The sequence below is a fragment of the Sinohyriopsis cumingii genome, chromosome 10, assembly GCF_028554795.1.
Source record: "Sinohyriopsis cumingii isolate HCF-2022 chromosome 10, ASM2855479v2, whole genome shotgun sequence".
NCBI classification, from domain to species: Eukaryota; Metazoa; Mollusca; class Bivalvia; order Unionida; family Unionidae; genus Sinohyriopsis; species Sinohyriopsis cumingii.
The window spans coordinates 69745718-69768567 of NC_142970.1; the positions used below are offsets into that span (position 1 = coordinate 69745718).

Here is a 22850-nt window from a genome sequence, read left to right on the forward strand (position 1 = left end):
AATGATTGGTTGTTGTGAAGATGATGATGCGGTTTCTTAGAGAAAAGTATTGGTCTAATCAAGGCCATATTATGTGTACTTGATCACGTGACCCCCCTTCTGATTTCGCAACTTGGGGGAATTTCGAAACGGCGTCTTAGAATACTTTATAACCTTTGTTTTAGAAAGAGAGAGATCTCAGTTTTGGGCTTGTACACTTGTTATCATGTTGTTATCTTTTTTCTTTGTTGTTGCCAGATTTTGAGTTACTTATCTTTAGATCATTTGGATTTCAAAGGAATTAATTCTTTTTTCACAGGAAATATTTTGAGGAGTGCTCACACAGAAAATGGATTCCAGCGCAAACTTTCTGGTCACAATAGAATTTTAATGAGCTTGATCTTAAAGCAGCTGATAGTATAGTTATCTACTGCGTATAGTTATCTACTGCGTATAGTTATCTACTGCGTATAGTTATCTACTGCGTATAGTTATCTACTAGGTCTCAGGTCATAAGTAGCATTTTCTATAAAAAATACAAAACAATTACCTAATGGAAAATAACATCCTAGAATGAACCTGATATTTATTAAACAATAACCTTATTATGTATAATTCACTTAGCAAATTCCAAAACCTGGACCCAAATGAACATATTTACTTCTTCTATTAATAATAATACTGATTTTAAACCCATACATATAAAGACTAATTTAGATATGAATTAGTTGTTTACAATGAATACCATACAAAAGTCAACTTGGGTCAAGCAGAAATGAAGTCAATTTCGGACAAGGTCAAGTCCAACATACAATGGTAATTTACAATAGTGTGTAATAAAAAAATATAACTAACCAAAATTTAAATTAAATATCCACAACAATACATTTATTTACTTTTCCAGCTAACAGCTGCCCGAAGGTCGAGTCATCAGGTGCAATGCGTGTGGAAGCTAAATATGAAGGTTCCCAACTTTCATTTCGCTGTGCGGCGGGGTTCGAATTAACGGGAAACGATTCCATACATTGCAACGGTTCTCACTGGAGCGCTCCTATACCCAAGTGTGTTGGTAAGTTTCTTTGCTTTTTTTCTTTTGTTAAAAAAGTAAGAAAAGGTTATGTCTACATCTCTTAATTTTTTTATATTGGCTACTGATTCGATGTTAACGTCAAGCTTTCTAAAACAAGTAGATGGGGAAGTTTTGGGTGGTGATGGAGTTCTCTTGACAGAAGACTGGCTATCCCAGGGTGTGGGATATTTTGGAGACAATCATTATTGATCAGACTTCTTTCCAATGAGTCAGAGTACATACATATTTCAAGCAACAAATACTGAAACGAAGAATGTGATTGATAATTACAAATTTGCTAATCACACATCTCTCACTATAGCTCTCTCTTTATCTCTCTCTCTTTCTATCTATCTACCTATATATATATATATATATATATATATATATATATATATATATATATATATATATATATATATATATATATATATATATATATATATATATATATATATATATATATATATATGTGTGTGTGTGTGTGTGTATGTATATATATATATATATATATATATATATATATATATATATATATATATATATATATATATATATATATATATATATATATATATATATATATATATGTATATAGCGTCATTTATACCGGATATATTCCATCGTGTTATACCACATAACTCTTGATATTTTAACGAGTGGCAAAGTTAAAATATAGTCAAAATATATAGTTTTGGTGCAACAAGGTGAAATATATCCAGTATTAACTTATGAAAGAACATTTTGTTTTTCTTCTATACCAAACTTGCTCCAGATCAAAGTTTACGAGATTAAACTCACTTTTCAGCAAACACCCTCTCCCCATCCCCTTTTCATAAATTCACCTCTTTCATATAAACAGACGTGACTTAAGAAAGTGCTAGGATATGGTTGACCAGCAGCAGAGGGGGCGAATCCGACATTTTGTCCAATCGTTATTTTGCTTAATTAGCACTTTCTGCACTCAACGGATCCGGTGTAGTCAGCGCTGGTAAAAAAAAAAACGACGTCGGTCCATCCTACACGATGGTGACGTCATTTGGTTTAATTAACACCTTCTGCGCGTCGATCCCCAGCGTCGTCAGCGTCCGGTAAGCACATCGACGACCGCGTCGATGTCATCGCCCCCCCTGCTGCTAAGAAGTTATTTACAATGATCTTACAAACAGAGTGATCACTAACTCCTCCTCCTGTAGATCAATTAGGTTATTTGACTGATCGGTGAGTTTAAAATTAATTCTCGTTAAAAACCGATCATGGCATCGCATATAGACCGGATTAATCGGATTCTCAACGATTAAAAATCCCGGAGGGGCTGTTGGTGAAAATGAATAAAGGATATATCCCTGTTGAGCTTGATTTGATTGATTGGTATCTACCTGGTAACATCACACACTAGATTGATTGCTATCACCGATGCGATATTTACGTTGTATGGAGCAATATGCATACCATCATCCCCGTTATCGTGTCTGAGGATATAAGTTGATGGACTGAGAAAATCATTAAGAGACTTTCTTAGTTCTGGCGCGTTGTATCCTGGAAACTTGAAATCGGGTAAATCGGCTTCTGTGATATTATACCCGGTTAGGAATTTTTGTTTATTATCATCGCTGCTATCGGATATTGTCTTAACGATTCGCTCATTAATATATTCCATGTCTGATATAAGTTGATTTAACACCTCAACGTGTTTTCGTGCTTTTGTTTTCCGTAGCTGTTCTAGTTGTGATTGGTAATTACGATTAATCTCGGCAAACGCACCAGTGATATCATCTAAACGAACTGTGACCTTGGCTGACAATTCAGGAGTTTTCTTATACGGAAAAAACCATTGCATGGTATTCCTGTCTTGAAATATAAACTCGCTGGGTAATAACGTGTTTCTTATAATAGACAAATCATTCAGATAACTGGGATTAATCTCATGATACGATTGCACATTTGTGTGCAAATCCGCGGGTGGATTCTTAGGCCATCCTAGTATGGTTCTTATTGAACTGTTATAAATATCAACCATATACCCCGGTGTGCTTATTTCAATCGTCGATGATAACGTCGGTTCATGAACCGTAATAGCGATTTTTGATTCCTTTCCTGTGATCGATTTTATTCTGCGTTGAAATTCTTTATTGATTTGCTCTATTTGGTATGACCCAGTTGGTATTGTAACCTCCTCCCAGTCTGGGGTCCCATCGGGTTTATTTTTCCGTGCAAAAACCAGCGAGTTATTAGGTTGTTGTCCGTTAAATGCGTCCGCTCGAATATTAGGCCAACTGTGATATACTCGCAATTTTGCCAGCGCTATTTCCTTCACTGGAACCGGCGACGGGAAGTTCACACTGAATTCGGGTTTCGTTGACGTTATTGATATCATATTTGTTTGTACCGGAGTGGTGTTCTCCGCGATCCGCTGAAGTAATTGAAACCCTTCGGGGTTCAGCGACATTATTATTATTTGTTGTCTTTAGTGTCTAATTTCAACAACCAGGTGGTTCCGGCTTCCAGTTGAAAATCCTCGATTTTTGACATCGCGGAGCTATACAACTGGACCATCGTGGAGAATTCAACATCGGATACGAACAAATTATCAATTGACAACGAGATCAACCCGGATAATTTCGAGTACGCGTCGGATACTATTTGATGTTTTACTGTATACTCGTTGAGTTTTTTCTGAAAACACGATGATATCTTCCTAGTGATTGCGTTGGCGACTCCAGCAACTGTTGTCATCGCGGAGACAGCGATTGGAACAGCGATCGGGGCTATCGTGGTCACCGTGGATAAAATAACACCGGTACCGGCCACTATACCCGACACCGAGTACACGACCGCGTCGATGGCGGTTATTTTTCTGCGGTATTTTTTTATTTTTGCACGGTATTGTTCGGAAAGCGTTTTCAAGTTCGCGGAGAATTCTTTTGCGGTATCGAATCGATATTGATGTGACGTCGGTGATACCTCTGATTCAATTTCCTTGGTGGTCATTTTTATTTTAAAAGAACTAGTGTTTTTAATTACTTAGATTCGCTACAAATTCCACATACCATGTAATGTTTGCCCCGGCTAGATTTCTATCAACGGCATAAATTGTAAACTTTTCAGTTGCGTTCTTGTCTATAATTGTTGATATTGTATTGTTAAACCCGGATGAACTCGACGATAATATATTAAACTGCATCATTGAAATCAGTGTCAATCGATAAATACTTAACAGTTGCGGTGATATTTACTGTATTCTGTGTAGGAGTCCAATCGAATGATCCATGCCGAATTGTGTATACTGTGTTGATGATGTTCTCATGAGGGATTTTTATTTTTTCAAATTGCTCTGCTACTCTCGGTAGCCCGTCTTTAATCGCTTCAACATCAGTTCTGATTATTCCTACTTCCTGCCAATGCGCGTCTATATTATTCTTGTTCGCTGCAACATTAGTTTTGATTGTTTCTATTTCCCGTGTATTCTCGGTCATACTTTTTTTGTTTGCTGCAACATCAAGTTTGATTGTTCCTATTTCATATGTATGCACGTCTATACCTTTTTTGTTCGCTGCAACATCAGTTTTGATTAATCCTATTCCCCGCCAATACGCGTCTACATTTTTTTTGTTCGCTTCGACATCAGTTTTGATTGTTCCTATTTCCTGTGTATGCGCGTCCACACCCTTTTTGTTCGCTTCAATATCAGTTTTGATTGTTCCTATTTCCTGTGTATGCGCGTCCATATTATTTATGATCGTTGTAACATCAGTTTTGATTGTTTCTATTTTCCGTCCATGCGAGTCTACATTATTTATGATCGTTGCAACATTAGCGCCGATTATTTCTATTTCCCGTTCATGCGCGTCTACACTCCTTTTGTTTGTTGCAACATCAGTTTTGATTGTTTTTATTTCCTGTCCATACGCAGTGATATCATTTATAGTTATTGTAATCTCATCCGGCTTGGTATTTTTTTAACCAAAGAATTTATCAAAGTTGTCATCGATCCTGTTAACATTTTTTCGCAACGGGGGTAAATTGGCCGACATCTCCATAAGATCCGAAATAGCATTTTTTATTATTACAAGATTTGGTTCGTCTGCCGTCGGGTGTCCCCGAAAAAAACTATTGACAATGTCTCGCATTTCGCTGACGTGCGTTATCATCGACCTGAACTGTTCTCCATGAAAGTTAAATTCACCACGTAAACCCTTTAACGAATTTGACATGGTTATATAATTGTCGCCAAGTGTACTTATTTTTCCATTTATTGTCAAGATGGATTCACCCGGTTTGAGTCGTCCGTCGCCGGTATACAACGCGATAGTGCCCTCGGCGGCATCACGCTGTCGTATTAAAACGTCATTCAGCGACACATTACTGGATTTCAATTTACCCTGGCGGTCTTGAAATACAACTATTTCATCTGGGTCAACACTGGTTAAGTTCAACGTATCAGCGATTTCATCCTCAATTAGTTTTTTTATGTCATCGGTGGCGGGCGTTTCCGTGGGCTTTTTCAGCGCCGAAACCGGTCGTCCCCAGATATCAATCATCGTTATTGTAAAAAAAACCAGCGTTTCTAATTAACCCGCCGGGCCTCTACGACCCCACTAGTATATTCGTTTACAACCATATGAGGTGGTTTTCGCGATGATGAAATCGCCGCGAGTACGTTCAATACCTCACGGCCACATATCGGCGGGTCACTCAATTGCTGTGTTGGCAGCGTGGAATAAAAAACCCGGGCTGAACACGCCCGGGCTGAACACGCCCGGATATACCGCATAAACTCTTTCGGCGGAGCTAACCCGTATGAATCAAAATAGACGATCGCACGCGGATCAATCGCGTATGCAACCCAATGAGTTCCCGCTCCGGAGGACCCATCGAGGTTAATTATACCGGTTTCAATATTCCTTGGTTTTGTCGGTAATTGATCCCTCATAAAAACACCTCTGAAGTTTTTTATCGCTAACGCGTTTGCGGCGTCTATTAAATCAAAATTAGACATTGGAGTTAATAAACGGTTCCCGGTAGTCTTAGACCCTTTCCCGAGTACCATGAATACGGGGTTCCCGGTAGTCTTAGACCCTTTCCGGCCACGGGTCGTTTTTTTTTGTAGCCTTTCCCGGTTGCCTTCTTCAATGCCATCCCCGCCGCGGTACCAACGGCTCCTAACGCCGCCGCCTTAGCCACTGCTGGTGCGGCCGCGGCAATCAATGCCGGAATCGCAGCTAACAGCGGAAATATCCCCCCGGTCTTTTCCATGTTTTTAATTGCTGCGGCTGAAAAATCTATTTGAACACCCTTTTTATTCTTCATCGCATCATTGAAATGTTTTATTTGACGCGCCGTCAACGATATCTTATGATTACCACCCGCCATCTGTGACGGCTTCAGCGTTATTGTGATCCCGCATTGTTTAGCCGACTTTGATCGTAATTTCTTGACTTGACCATCAGTCAACTCTACATTGACGACACTATACGACATTTTATTGTAAACGCGTTTTGTGCTTTCAATTACATGTTTTCCACTGGCGCATCAACGATTCTCATTCGTCCACCAACACCTTCTAGCAGCATTGATTTATCGCTGAGAATGACAGCGACCGCTCTGTAATTAACACCAGCTGGGGCTATACGAGCTCGGAAGTGTATATCAACGACGGATTGTCTCGTTAAATCAAGATGTTCCAACGAAAAGTAATAAATCGGATACAGGTTTTTAAAATCAAGTTGTGATATTTGCAAACCAGTGTCGACGTTTTGATCACGACCCATATATGACAGCAATCGATGATACACACGTGCGACATGGTTGTCACCGTAATTAAGCTGTATATCCTCGGATGGTTCCTGTTGTCCGTTTATTCTCAGCGAAACCTCCATGACTCCTAATCGATCAAATATCATATGGCTGCGTTCTTGATTACCCAATCGTTCCCTATTCTGTAGCGCTATGAATATATGACGCGGGGCTGAAACACCCTGTTTTGATGCTAGGTGCCATGTAAACGTATCGGCGACGTTATCCTCTTTAGCATCAGTTGTTACCGCTAGCCAACTCAACAACGATTTCCCTCCCTGTTCCATAAATGCTAACAATCGTGCTTCCGTGGTAACTGATGGAGTCAGCACCGGCATCCACAATGCCATTTTAGTTAAAATGACTTTACCGGCAGCGACGCCAGCAGCATGCCATATTGCATTGTTATCATCGCCCCTTCGCGTCAGCGCGATTGTATGCTTAGCCCCATAGACAACTTTTCTAACATTTCTGCAGAATCCAAATATGTGATGGAGTGGAATCGCGCATGAAAACTTTCGGCGTGGTCCTTGCAACATTCCTATTCGTGTTGCAAACCCTAGATTAAAATTATCGTTAGTACTTTTTATGATATTGAACTCAGCACCCGGTCTTGTTCTGCGGTCTGGGTTGGCTGCTTCAGCTTGATTAGGAACTGAAGTATCTCTTTCCACCAGCACGTTAATGTACTGAATATGATCAGCGTTATCGGTGGAGTCCTTTGCGAACATTATAGATGGGCCCGCCGATCTTGTATAATCATCCGAGTATCTCGCCAACCCAATTATCGTCGTTGCAACATCAACCTCGCGTTCTATTGATTCAATTTCTCGCCCGTCAATAAGATATCTGGCGCTCTCAAATAACGCCATGATACCGTTGTTGACGAAGCCAACTCGAACACGATGGTCATCTGCGTATGGTGCATTATCGGCGGCATTTGTCACGAGTTCTCCCTCGATTTCGATAAACGCTTCACACGGCAAAAAATATTTACTGGTATCTTGGACTTGAAGTTCAATTCGCGATCGTAGGTCAGGTTGCGCTGCATAATAAGAATAATATTGATAATCACGGACAGAATCATCCCTGCGTACTGGGGCGTCCATATCAAACGCGGGGTCAGCGGTACGCGCAAACATTCTATTATTTATCATGTTGATGTTTTCAATTGCGATTTTTTCGTCGTAAATTCTTTGAATTTAAACCACTCCCCGCTATCGCGTTCATGAGCGCGTTGGTTGCCGCATCGGCGGATGGCGAAGTCGTCGCCAACGACTCTAATTTTTCTTCCACGGCGTTATTTATTACTTTACTGACATTTGCAGGCATCACTGTCGTTGATGGCATTACCGGTGGTTTCTGTTTTTTTCTCCTGAATTTCACCAATGACATTAGTTTGTCCCGCGCGGCTGAAAACGCCCTTCCGGCAACATCTCCAATGGCACTAATACCCTTATCACGAATAACATCAATAGCCTTCATTCCTAATTGTTTGGCTAACGGCGCTACTTTTGGAGCCATTCTTGTAAATAACCCCGCAATGGTGCTACCGAGACCATCTCCATAGTACGCGCGGTAAACAGGCAATCGCGAGTTTACCACGTAGACGAGTACTGGTTTATCATGGTTGTAGTGTATGATCATCCTTATTAAAAACACCAGTTTTCCAATTAATCATCCACGAGTTCGTCTATGAGCGTTCGATATACATTAATGTCCATAATACCGCCTGCAAATAACCGCTTGCAAATATCAGCGGCCTCATTGATTATTTCTGTAGAGTTATTTCCGGCTCGTTTTCCTCCAATTAGTACTTCCAGCCGTGATATATCACTGAGAACACTATTAGGGCAGGTAACGCCGTAGGATTCTTTACCAACAGGGTATCCTTTTCCTTTTTTTGGTGTTCTACTCTTAACTTTCTCGAGGAATTTATCGTAATCGGGATCACCACGATGTGGTAATGCTTCTCTATGTTTACTCGCTAAATACACTATTCTTGCCCAGTTCTCCGTCGAGGTTATTTTTTTCTTGTAACCTTCATTGATATACTCATCTCGAATGCTCTTAGTTGATGTTGTAGCAACAAAATTAACTAATTCTTCATCGTCGTCGATGTCTCTAATTTGATCTATTGCGGACTTTTTAAGAACATTACGGGGTATATTTCCCTCTTTCTTTTTTTCTTTCGATGTTTCTTCGGGTGTTTCTTCGGGTATTTCTTCTTCTGGTTCTTTCGCAGTAGCACCTAATTCTTCCTCGTCGGCCATTGTAACATAAGGTTCTTGTGGTTCGGTTATAGCGAGTGGTGGTGGCCTCCGTGTTGTAGCAGCCGCTATTTTTGCAGGGAGTGTTTCTAAAGACCTTTTTGTTTGTTTTGTCTCTGCCGCTATCTTTTCAAGCGCACCAAGAACGGGTACAGTTGCCGCTGTAACATCCTTAGTCGCTTTAGTTACCGGGGCAAAGAGTTGTTCGCTTCCAACAGTAAAATCGGTTTGCATTTGTTGTCGCGTTTGAAGTTTCTCTCTCACCCTGTCTCGTAACGGTATAAACTTTTTAAGCGCTGCTAGCCGCTCTCTGGCTAGCCGAGTAGTAAGTGATTCACCTACCATTATTGTAAATTGATCCGCAATTTTCTAATTTTCCGCCGAGTGTACCATCGGGGGCTCCACGGAGTTTTCGTCTATAATCCTTCTAATGTTTTTGATCTTACTAGAAATCTCCCGGCGTCGTTCATAAACACGTCCGAGTTTTTTTCGTATTATTTCAACGGCAGTGAATAGTCCAATGAATGCATTTGCGTCATTGTGGTACAGGTTCTCATTAATCGTATGTTGTAATCGTTTTATAAAAAAGTACTCGCGGGCCAGGGTAAAACGCCCCCGTTTCGACTGTTCGTTAATAATCTCATAATCGGATAATATTTTTTCACTGTCGAGACCATCAGATAATTCAATTCCTTGATTTTTTAATTTTGAAATCTCAGTTAATATATTATTGATGTCTTCGATATTCATTATTCTTATAAAACATCTTATTTCTAATATCAAAAATTTTAATAAAATTTAAGTTAAAATTTAATAAAATTATTGGGGGTCATTTTTGACCCCGTTTTTTGTATGGACAGTACAATGCCGTAAATCTCCACTCGAGTGTTGTGGCAGATTACAGGCATACATGGACAGTACAATGCCGTAAATCTCCACTCGAGTGTTGTGGCAGATTACAGGCATATACATATACTTAATTAAGGACATTCACATCTTGGAACCCCAAAGCATACATCTCCGGGAGGGAGGCCTAGGGGTGACAAACGTCATCGTAGACCGCCCAGAAGATATGCTTGGGGGACATCACTACATGTACTTAATTAAGGATGAAATGATTGATGGATGATGGGACGGCACAAGACAGCACAAACATAAAACGGCGGGGGCGGAACTCTACGGCCAATTCAACCAATCAAAAGCAACCCAATTAAATTAACCCGGTTGCATGATTGTGAACAAAAGACAACCACACGCCCGGGTCAAGAGCGTGGGTTAGTTTTGATTAGTTGAATTGGCTTTCGAAAGCCCCAGGCTTATAACGAGTCATCTTGTATATAAAGTGACTAATACAGCGGCGTCAGTCACAAGGTGTGTGTTAATTTGAATTCCCTTGAATCGTTAAACCCTTAAATACTTATTAATGGTGTTTCACGGCATTTAAATGAAACCAAATATTTGAATAAAACATTAAAAAAAAGAATACAGCTGTTAGATAATAGCGTGTATTTCATTAGTTTTCATCGTAAAATGATTAATTAATCGCAACATTAATTGGACTTCAAGGGACATAACTCTTGTCATGCGACGCTATCACAAAACGAGTTATCTCCCTTTGATGTTATATATGAAAATCGAATTCTATGACCCGTCTTTTTTGAGATCGCTGTATGATATATTCGTTCTGCAACAAATTCTATTGAGGCGATACAAATGTCAAAATATTTTCCTGCCTCATTCATGGAGTGAAATATTTTTTCCTCGTAAGTTGTTGTATCAAATGACTTTACGGGTTTTGCTTTCTTTGAGTATTTACCAGTTTGGCCTTTTTTACTATTTTCACTCTGAGAGATGGCTTGCAGATTACACAGTCTGTTATTTTGATACTTAGAATCAATGTGATCAATAACGAGACTATCTTTGATCAATCCGTGGAAACATTCATAGATGATTCTGTGACAGAGATATTTTTTCCCTCCAGCAGTAAACATTAAATACCCGTGATTGTTTTTCCATCCAACCGGCTTCTTCAGTCTGCGGTTTCTAACAATACCGTCGCGAGATGCCTCGTAATTGACGAGCAGGGGGTGCGGCTGAAATTCTTGGTCCATTTGTATAATAATACTACTTGTCTAATTTATTATTTGGTTTAATTATGAATCTTTCAACGTAGTCTTGGGGGGTTTTGATGACGGAGTCAGCGGTGGGGTCAATGACGGCGTTTTTAATTCGTTTGTCATAATAGCGTTTTAGTTCCCTGTATCGCTTTCCGCCACAATTAATACACAACTGGGATTTTCCTCTTACACCGACGTGGCAAACCAAGCACGGTAGGGGGCCAAGAGAACCATTACGAACGCTTTGTAAATGATATCCGCAGAATTCACCTCTACATGATTTATTGCACGGGGTTGTCGACCCAATCATCAACCATTTGCAGTGATTCATTATACTATATTCTTTCATTTAAATACTTGTTTTAATTATATGGATGAGTTCGAGAGATTAGCAGCAATTAAGCCCCGGAAAAATATTAAGTTCAATCTCGATAGAGTCCTCAAGGACACACCAAAAGCGTTAATAAACGATAGAGCCCTGTTAAATAAAATACGCGATTGTATCAATGAATTCAAACGTGATGGTGCATCTCATAGTTGGTCAACATTTCGAATTGATGGCGTTGTTGATGCTACCATGAACGACAACCGCGCAGCAACGATAATATCACAACTTGACGGTAAAAGATATTTCTTCAGAGTAAAATTCATTGTCCGGGTGAAATCAGGCGATTGGATCATACGTGATAAATTTGAACCAGTTCTCAGCGACAAGAAAACAGTCATTGTCAGCCGCGACTCCAAGCCGGGGATGTTAACCGGAATTGACAGACCATACTATGAACGAGCGTATCCTGAAACATCAGTTGTTTATGGAATATACCCGTTAAATAAGAAACCTGATATCGGAAAACTGAAACCGATGAAACAGTCAACGGGGATAAATTGTGTAGCAGAACGAATAATAGAACATTTTACAAATGCATGTCGAGGAAACAAATTGACTGATTTACGACGTAGCAAAATCAACCAGTGGGAACTAACCGTAAAAGAGCGTGGAGCGACCATCAGCGACATAGCGAGATTAGAAACGTCGTTGAGATTTCCAATAACCGTTACAACGATAACCGGTGAAGTATTATACGAATCAAAGTACAAATCAAATGGGGCCCCAATCAAAATTATTGATCATAACGAACACGCATGGACGCCCGCGATCACAATATTTCCACGGGATAGAACAGTAAAGTATATCCCGGGGGAATTCCTGGGAGAGGACGGTTTTCTCGCGGAGAGGAAACTATTTGATGCTATTGCTTGCTTGTGTAAAAATGACCCTGTATCAGTGTGGTTACTTCGCAGCGCTGAAAACGACATGGATACCTTTGATCAGTTTGTAAGACCAAACGGCGAATTATATCGCACTGAAGCATTTCACAACAGGATGAAAAAAACCGCCATGGAATTTGAAGAGCATGATGAACAACTGCTAACAAATTGTTTTACGATTCCATCGGTTGTAGCTCATGTTGCAGCAAGGAAAAATGCGTGGAGACCAACGCGCAAGGAATTTCTACCGGATGTACAATCCAGTTGTTTGGAATACTATCACGGTGGACTATGGAACACTGAATACAACCGCGACGCTATGATTTCGGTTGATATGGTTGCCTGTTATCCAGCGAGTTTTCTCGGGTATGGATCCGCCGCTGAGTATTTCAAACGATTTGGACACCCCAGACATGAAATGACTCGTGTTGCTATTAATGGACCACTGCCTGATTTTGATTTAACCGGATTCGCTCGCATAGTATCATTTGAGTTCGCGGCAGGACTTCATCGCTGTTGCTATATTTGGATCGGTAGACACATGGCTGAAAAGAAGTGGTTGCCAATAGCGCTGCTACGGTATATGATTGATTGTAGCATGCTAGTTTCGTTGATTGTCACTGACGCGATTATATCATACCGGGCGCAGACTGAAGTCTGGTTACCAGAACCGGAGCGTCTAGATAGCATAATTGACGAGTCCAGAAAAAACATTGATGCCGACGAGGAATATATCATCGAATGGTCCAGGAGGATATTTAACCAACGAAACAGAGAGGCAAAAGATCTCGGTAGAAGAATAATTGGTAAGTTTACACAAGGTGGAAAAAACCACGACTACAAACGATATTGCTCACGGCTGATTATAGATGACGCAGAATATGATTTCGTAATCAAGGACGCAGTGGCAAAAAATAGATACGTGAACTGCAAAACAGCTTTCTTGTCCAATGGAACAAGGTTGGGTACAGTTGTTACCTACAGCGACGGAGACAGCCCGGCGTATCCACATTTGAGGGCGTCTATGCTGGGTTATGCCGCTATCAATTTATTCTCGATGATAAATAGATTCCCCGATACCGCGGTTAGAGTAGCCGTTGATTCGTTTTATGTTGACGTAGCGTATAAGGAAAACGTAGCCGAGTTTACTAGTCCGGACGAGAGTTGGGGTACATGGAGAATTAAAAATGAAATACGACGCGATTATTCCCCGTCAGCAGATGTCACCGTTGAGAACAACTACTTACGCGGTGATAAATTGTCAGAATGGTCTAATGCACCATCGTGTTCTGATCCAATTTGTAGACACAAGACGGTTTATTTAAGCGGCTGTGGCGGGTCAGGAAAGACGACTCGGGCAATTGAATTATTTCGAACGCGGGCAAGTATAATCGTGCTTACACCGACCCATAGACTAGCGCGAGAGATAAAACAACGAAATGTTGACGCCGTTACTTATCACAGCTTTTTTCGATACAGCGGCGGTGAGTGGACTCCTGATCGAATGGGTGAAAAATTTATTCCTGAGGTTATCATCTGGGACGAAATATGTACTGTTTCGTTAGATACTTTACAAATGTTTCTTGAGTGGCTGCTGCGCGCGAATACAGCGGTGATCATGTGTGGCGACCATGGCCAACCACCACCATTTGTCGGCGAGGGTCCACATGATTGGTTAAAGGGTTTTGTGGACTATTATGAAGAAACCGATACTGATTACCGAGCACTTGATGAACAACTGCGCGAGGTTAAGAAATTAATCAGATTACAGCCGGATAAAATTCAATGTGAAATAATCCGCGAGGTGATTCCGGAAACGCCGTTAAATGAATTCTGGGAAACATGGAAACCAAACGATTTGATTGTAGCGAGTAGAAAGATAGTCAGAGACACACTTCAGCGGAAGTTGTTTGCGTTGCATAAGGAAAAGTTTCCAACGCGTCCAGTGCCGTTGTGTTATAGACCCGCTGACACACGGCGGCAGAACATTGAAGTTGAAATCCCGGGCCGGACAGAAAAACAAATTCTCGTGCTGAATGATATTGTGCTCGTTGATATCAGCGTCGTCGAGGACGCGCTACGTGCTAATAAATCCCCGTGGACGCTAGGATACGCAACAACAATACATTCCTCGCAGGGACTAACCATCACGGACACAATTGTTTGGATGGTTGATAATCGCATTGAATGGTCGAATCTAGTCTATCTTGCAGTGTCCCGAGTACGAAGGATAAATCAGCTTCGAAGAATTGTTATTGACGGAGTCAGTGACGAAGCCAGTGACAACGATGACATTATCGATGCAAGCGTCATTGATAGAAAACTCTCGGGTTACCGCCAACAGGATAAAAAAAAACAGCGGCGTTTTGATATTGATGCCGAATTAATAATTGCGTTACGACAACAACAGAATAATCACTGCGCGAGTTGTAATTGTGTAATGCGCTGGCGTTATTCGGATAAAGACGCTCGCCAATTTACCGTGGACAGGATCGATAACAGTCTCGGTCATGTCAAAAACAATGTGAGGTTGACCTGTCTTGAGTGCAATAGACGCAACGGCGCTAGTTAAGACCACGCGGGGGTAATTGAGTATCGTCAGGTATCACTTGTAGTTGCTCGCGTGTAAATCCGCGCTGAGGAGCAGTTGAATCCAGTCTGTAGATCGGTGGTCTACCAGTTGATCGTGTTATCGTTGATATGTTATGTGTGGTAACACTCCAAATAGGATCAGTAGCTCTTTTTTTACCGCCTTCAAGCTCTCCTGGTTCATATAGATATCTCACGGTGACATTGCCGAGAATCGGCTTGGAAACGCTATTTATTTTTGATCTTCCGGGTATATACTCGTATTTAATCGCGTCGCTGGGCTTCATGTTGATTGCTCGGGTAATCTCGTTATTTAACGCTGAAATTACACCTGGCAACCTTTTAACCCATTCACGAGATCGTTTTTCTTGGATGAATTCCTTCGCGTATTGATATCCAAATAACCGTTCAGCGAGAGTCCGATTGAATCGTTCAACAATTGCCTGATCACGATGTAGCGCAGTATGACCTCGTCGTATCGTGACGCTATGATGTTTCAGCGTTGATAAAACAGCGCCGCGAAATTCACTACCGGGATCAACTTGTAATAGATTTGGCCAGCGCAGAGGGCCTCTTCGATAAATTCTTTCAAACGCAGCGGCTACTTCAGTTGCCGACTTTGTTTTTAACGGTTCCGCTTGTTTGTATCGACTCGCAACATCAACTATGGTTAGCGCGTATTTGTAACCGTTGTCATGCGGCAAAAATAGTATATCAGCCTGATGAACTTCATTAGGTACGCTGACATCAAAGCGCGAAAAGTTGATTTGTTTAGGCGGTGGTAGATAAATTTGCCATATAGCCTGTTTGGATAACCAATTAGCCGCAGTGGCCTTTGTTACCTTTGCAGCGCTTGCGAGTTGACCAATTGCGGCCTTCCCCTTCCAGTATCCTCTCGGAGAATAATAGATGGATTCCATGTTGTTATTATAAACGCTAGCGTTTTCAATTACCAGCGCGAGAAGCTCCGCTTCCAATCATTAATTTACCTTTCATAGCCGATTTTACCAACCATGAGGCCAATTTTTCTTTGACGGATTTATCAGGAATAGCATTTAATGCGTGAATTAATTTTACATCCGCGATATGACGCTGTTGCAGATCGCTACTTTTGTAAGCAACATCATGAACATGACACGCCTTATCGATAGCGTTTATTGGATACTCACCGGGTTTGGGCTGATTTTGATCATCGAGTCTGATATCTAATCGTGTTCCGGGGCCACAGTAGTTATATCCTGGGAGGTGTTTTTCTCCTGGATACTTTGCCCACGGTGTTCCGGGGAGTTTTGCCAATTTGGCTGCAATATCACCTCCTCGCTTTTTTTTAAAGCGTCCCCGGGTTTAATAGAAATAAATCTAAATTTCTTTGTACCGCATTGTACACACTTACCAGTAAGCGCCGATCTGTTATTTCTTGTTGTAGCGGTTGTCATATCATTTGTGCCAGTACGCACTCTACACTTCACACAATATAGATCCATAATTTTTGTATAGAGATATGGATATAATTGATTTTTCGGCGACTAAAACAAGAGAACCAGTTAAGCATGTTGCAGCGTTACCAAACTCGATCCGGATGATTATCATCGGACCATCTGGATCCGGCAAGACGCAATTGTTACTCAATTTAATAATGAGATGGATGAAGTGGGATAAGTTGTATTTGGTTGCTCCTAGCGTAGATGATCAACGATGCTACGAGGTGTTGAAAGATTTCAACGAGAATGCATCAGCGATCGCTAAAAAAAATGTCATCGAGTTTATTACAGATATCAATGATGCACCGGGTATTGATGATATTGATGGCGACGTTAACAATCTAGTCGTGTACGATGATGTTATGTTAGACAATCAAAAAAACCCAGCTAGGATATTTTCCAGAGGCAGGCATAAAAACACTGACGTGATATATGTCACTCAACGATACACTCAGATTCCAAAAGTAATTAGAGACAACTGTAATATTCTTGCTGTGTTCAACGGCGTTGATACACACACGCTACGAAATATTTGGCAGACATGGTGCGGCGGTGACATGGACTTTAATGTTTTTCGAAACTTTTTTAGTCATGCTCAGTCGACCCCACATGGATTCGTAACGATAAATTTACATGATCCTCGGACACGATATCGTATCGGACTTGACCAAATATTCGGTTAGTTGTAAATAATTTTCATTGTAAATAACCACTTAGCAGCAGAGGGGGCGATGACATCGACGCGGTCGTCGATGTGCTTACCGGACGCTGACGACGCTGGGGATCGACGCGCAGAAGGTGTTAATTAAACCAAATGACGACGCGACGATCCCCCAGCGTCGTCGTCGTTTTTTTTTTACCAGCGCTGACTACACCGGATCCGTTGAGTGCAGAAAGTGCTAATTAAGCAAAATAACGATTGGACAAAATGTCGGATTCGCCCCCTCTGCTGCTTGACCTAATCTGTTAATTACATTTCTGCCATTTTGTAAACTTTTGGAGCCTATTCGAAAACTTTTTGTCAAGGAGGTAAGGGGATATAACTTCAGAGAGACTCGAACAACGTCTGCTCAGATTTCTTTATCAAAGATTAATTTATATGTCTGAAATGTAAGACAGTTCCTATTTATATGTTCTAAATCACAAAGTACTCGCTTTTGCTGTTGCATGTGCAGATTTTGTTGACACACACAGTAAATCGTCGAATGGCATGATGGGAAATCATATATTTCACACGTGACAATACAAGGATACTTATTTCACATGTAAAAAAAAATAGGAATGAAAAGAATATGAAAATTATTTCGCCAATAAGTCTCTATATTTACTTAATGACTATGTAGATAGATGAGAATTAATTACTAGGTCGTCATGCGAGTGTGTCTGCTACACACGAGTACATATAACACCGATTAAGTAGCATTACCTTTTGGTGATGTGTGCTTGGTCGTGATGGAATATGGGCTCATGTGTGCAGGCAAGACGATGGGTACCGTCTGCCATTTTTCATGTATCCTGCTGACCTGGAAATGTTATCTACTTTCACAGGACCTTTCCTATTTGTAAATGATCCATACTCACAAATTTAGTTAATCCAATATAATCTTTCTAATCCAATTAGAGAAAAAAGGAAACCTGTCATGTGACTTTGAGAAACAGGATCTCTGTGGTTGGTCACATGACCCAGAAGGGGATTTTGATTGGACGTGGAAAACAGGTACAACACCTACGCAGGGTACCGGACCAAGTTATGACCACACACTGGGGCCAAAAGGACAAGGTAAATTCTAATGGATCACTACCGTTATTCAGGGGTAATATCTAATAACACGATCTCGGTTTGCCATTGATGGATTTGTCTCTCACTTCCAATGGCTGGTTATGATGCAGCTCGCGCATTTTAAAGTCTGCACAAAGAAACAACCAGATTTTGTAGATTTGGTTTTTTATGGAATGTCAGGCAGTGTAATGTTTCCATAACCTCGCTAGAATCAAGGAAAAATAACGTATTCAAAGAACTTGATTAAATACGCAATATTATACTGCTGAATATGGAACAGCAATGTACATATCATTATATATTTCTCTAAGACGTATTCTCAGTATTATTCAGTAAGAAAGAAGTTTGCACGGTTGTTATTTTTGCATGTAATTACTGCATACTTGTAAGATAATAGTCGTGAATACCTCAGCTGCAGAGTTAGCACTGATAACAATTACAGATGAATGGTTCCTATAGTATTACGTACCAGTACATATCTTTTCGAATATAACATTTTGATATATCAGGTGTTTCAATCTAATTTCTGAAGAAAATTAACGATAAATGATAAATAATGTAGGATTAATGTACTTACGTATCTCTTGAAAGTGGATATCTTTTCGAATATAACATTTTGATATTTCAGGTGTTTCAATCTAATTTCTGAAGAAAATTAACGATAAATGATAAATAATGTAGGATTAATGTACTTACGTATCTCTTGAAAGTGTTTCACAATCACATTTCATTTAAATTATATCTGAGTATGTTGACTGTATTGCTCATTTTTTGTTTGCGCTTTTGAAAACAAAATAATTCAAAAATAATTTAATTGTTTACATTATCTTTCGTTCGTGAAAGGGATGTAGCAATCAAGTGTTGAAACATACACGACTCCCTCGATTGTTGTGGTTCGTTTACATTAGCTTTGAATTCATTTCTCTTTATTGGATACCCTTGTTCCTATCCTGTTTTGACGACCTACTTCATGAACTGAATTAATTTATTGTGTATTTTTGCTTTCGCATGCTGGTGCAAATATCTGTATTTTACCCTACTAGTACAAACACAGAAACATGTAATCGTCATGTTCTAAGAGTAATAAAAAGCTATATTTGATATGCTCTAATCAAGTTGCTTAATAAACAAACATTTTAGAGACAATATTGTTATTGAATATGTCTAGGTTCCTATTGGCTTGATGAGTTTTCAGTATTACAATTCAGGCATTTTATGAACTCCGTTTAATTCAGTAGTCATGCTTTGGATATCACGTTGGTACGGTGTGTCAGTAGTAAGGTATATGAGAGGCCAAGACTACAGCCATGAAATCCAGTAGTTGAAGTGTCCGCGCACTCTGGTGTTCTTTGCTTTTATGTTGTAGTAACGTAGGAGGCCTTATATTTTTTGAAGATGCTTTATTGCAGTAGGAAGTGGCTTCGTGGTATTGATTTTATTGTTATGTGCTTATTTTTATGCAGAAACAAAATTTCAATTCCTTTTATGATTGTGTTATGTGTATTAAATTTGTACCATGTATTTAATATTTTGTGTTCATGATTATAGATTGCAGAGACATACGTGACTAGTGACATTTATTTTGTAAACAAATTAATACATAGCTAATATTTGTCTATCATTGTAGGTTATGTCTTAAGATAATTATTAATTGCGAACATGATTACTTCCATTTGAGTTTCAGATACACCCTTGAGTATGACCATATAATTTTCTAGAAACGAATTTTCTTTACTGTTTCATGGAAATTTCCGTTATGTTACCCTCATCCTGGTTCATAATTTTCTTTACTGTTTCATGGAAATTTCCGTTATGTTACCCTCATCCTGGTTCATACATTGTGTCTTATGGTTTTGTATTAACGTTGATCATATCAGAATTACTCATTCCTACCAAATTTAACATCCAAAGCGGAGTCAGTCTCACTGTTGTGTTTACTTTTAGGCTGAGATTATTTATTTATTTAAATTAGTCACTACAATTATATTTTGGATTATAACATTGTGATGCATCAAGAATGTTGGCACATTAGCACATGATATTGTTGTGTGTGTGTGTGTGTGTGTGTGATTTGAATTTTGAACGTAGCTTTTAAAAAATTTCAGTCATATCGCTACGATGTCTGCATTGTGGCAGTTTATAGTTATTTCTAGCACTGTGGCATCATGCCGCAAACATGTAGCACCATGTCCCACCCAGTCACATCATCCTGACACCAGGACGACCAGTCCTAAAACTAACCTTTGATTGCTTAGAGCCAAGCGAGGCAGCCGTTAGTCCCGTTTTTTAAATAAGTCTTTGGTATGACTCGGCCGTGGTTCTAACCCGCGACCTCCCGCATCTGAGGCGGACGCTCTAACAATTTAGACCACCGGAGTGGTGAGGTTACTGGTATGTCAGTACTTAAAAAAAAGAATTCTTTGAGATCACCATTAAAATTCATTTGGAACTCTATTCTTTTGGACTTGTATTTTGAGGAAATAAATTATTGCTTGAAGTTTATAAAACTTGTTGGTTTCACTTTCTGTTACTTAGTTTCAGAACATACAGTCGTAACACCTGATGACAGATTTTAATCCGATAGTACGTCATTACTACTTTAAATTTAACTAAGGTCCATGTTGTGTCATAAACCATCTATTAATTCTAAATAAAAGCTTCCATTGGTGAAAACTGTGTTTCATTGGGATAGAAAATGTAATGTTATTCATATCAACTTATAAGGGACATTGAATCATATTTCTTGCTAAATATTTATTACAATACAGTAAAATGTTGCAAATATCACAGTTTTGAAGCGGTGTCGTGTTCAATCATGTCCGTTCCTGTGTATGTGCGTTTGTTGTTCGTGCAGCTTGTTCTTCAGCTGCATGTCTTTGTCACTTGCTCCTGCACGGTATTGGAGATGGTAATCATATTTAAAATAATGCTTCATGAGGATGATAACGATGGGTGTCGGATTCTGGATGCAGCCCTTGGGGGATTCGCGAGGGTCAGAGGGGTGTAAATCCGATTCTCAGACAAAACATATATAGTTAAATGTATTCTCTCACACAAATTACTGTTCTAAGGTCCATTATTTCTAAAGCACGGACTGAGCTTGCTCAATGGCTAGCATGCCTGACTGTCAGTTGGTTACTGGACTTAACCAGGCCAGGTCAGTTTAGTTGCCAGAGTGTTTCTCTGGGTGAGGCGCCTCTGCACAATCATTTCTAGTACAGGTGTGGCACAAAACACCAATCAAATCGCACAAAACATTGTAAATAACACGACATTGTATATAACACAGCATTGTATATAACACAACATTGTATATAACTCAACATTGTATCTAACACAACATTGTATATAACACAACATTGTATACAACACGTTATATCTGCTCCGTTTCAGGTCATTACATGTTCATTGAGACGTCTGCGCCAAACAAGTACGGTGATCAAGCGATTCTTAAGTCGCCATTTTATATGCCAGACGAAAGCGGCCAGTGTTTCTCCTTTTGGTATCATAGCTACGGTAGTGGGTGTAAGTATAAACAAACGATGATATTTTATCACATTTGGAAATTCAATCATATAAATATATTCCGCGTGAAATCAGGAGTTAATGGTCACCATACTATATTCCTTTAGTATTTATTTCATTTTGGTAGAAAAAGGAAAATATTTAGAACAAAATGCATGGGAAATAAAAAACGCCGAGTATCTAAATCAGGCAAGCTTTATTTCAAGCACGATTATTCATCTAATCCCAGTGATGCCTTCAGTTTTTGTTAACATGTTGTAAAGGTAAACAGTAATGTTGCTGCGTGTGTGTGTGTGTGTGTGTGTGTGTGAGAGAGAGAGAGAGAGAGAGAGAGAGAGAGAGAGAGAGAAAGACAGAGACAGAGACAGAGAGATCATTGAGCAGCAGATTCCAAACTTTGTACTCAAATGTTTGATTTTGTGACTTTATCGAGGTCGCGGACAAGAAAAGAACAAACACATTGTTTGAGTGATGTCTTGCGTTTGAACCACTGAAGTTCCAGTGTATCTCTCTCTCCCTCTCTCCTAATATGTGTGTGTGTATATATATATATATATATATATATATATATATATATATATATATATATATATATATATATATATACGTTGAAATTTTTTAAAGCTGCGTGAAAAATACAATATATATGTGCATGTGTATGCAAATATTCATGTTTATATGTGTGTGTCCCACCTTGATGTATGTGTTATGATATTAAAATACAAAATAATTTAGAAAAGTAGTAGTCCAGCCAAAAGGGGGCCATCTTTTAAGGTGGACCGGGTAATATAAGTTTAATTTTTTAATAGAGAAAACAGCAAATTGATGTTGCATATATTGATACAAAAGCATGAAGTCAAAGGGAAACTCGAGACGTATTTGCCGAGCTTGCTAGTTTAAATATTCTTCATGTCTTCTTTTTACACCATATGTCATAAGACTAATTTGAAAAGAAACAGTTGTTTTAAATGTTTG

The 22850-nt window shown here is 39.6% G+C and overlaps 1 protein-coding gene across 1 annotated transcript in view; it reads left to right on the plus strand.

Annotated features, from left to right (window-relative positions):
- LOC149790355 (uncharacterized) overlaps positions 1-22850 on the plus strand; it is a 58361-nt gene that overhangs the window by 14684 nt on the left and 20827 nt on the right. The window contains exons 3-5 of the mRNA XM_089972401.1: positions 884-1048; positions 18192-18350; positions 21744-21875. Of these exons, the coding sequence (XP_089828527.1) occupies positions 884-1048; positions 18192-18350; positions 21744-21875 (456 nt within the window). The remainder of the gene's footprint in view (positions 1-883; positions 1049-18191; positions 18351-21743; positions 21876-22850) is intronic.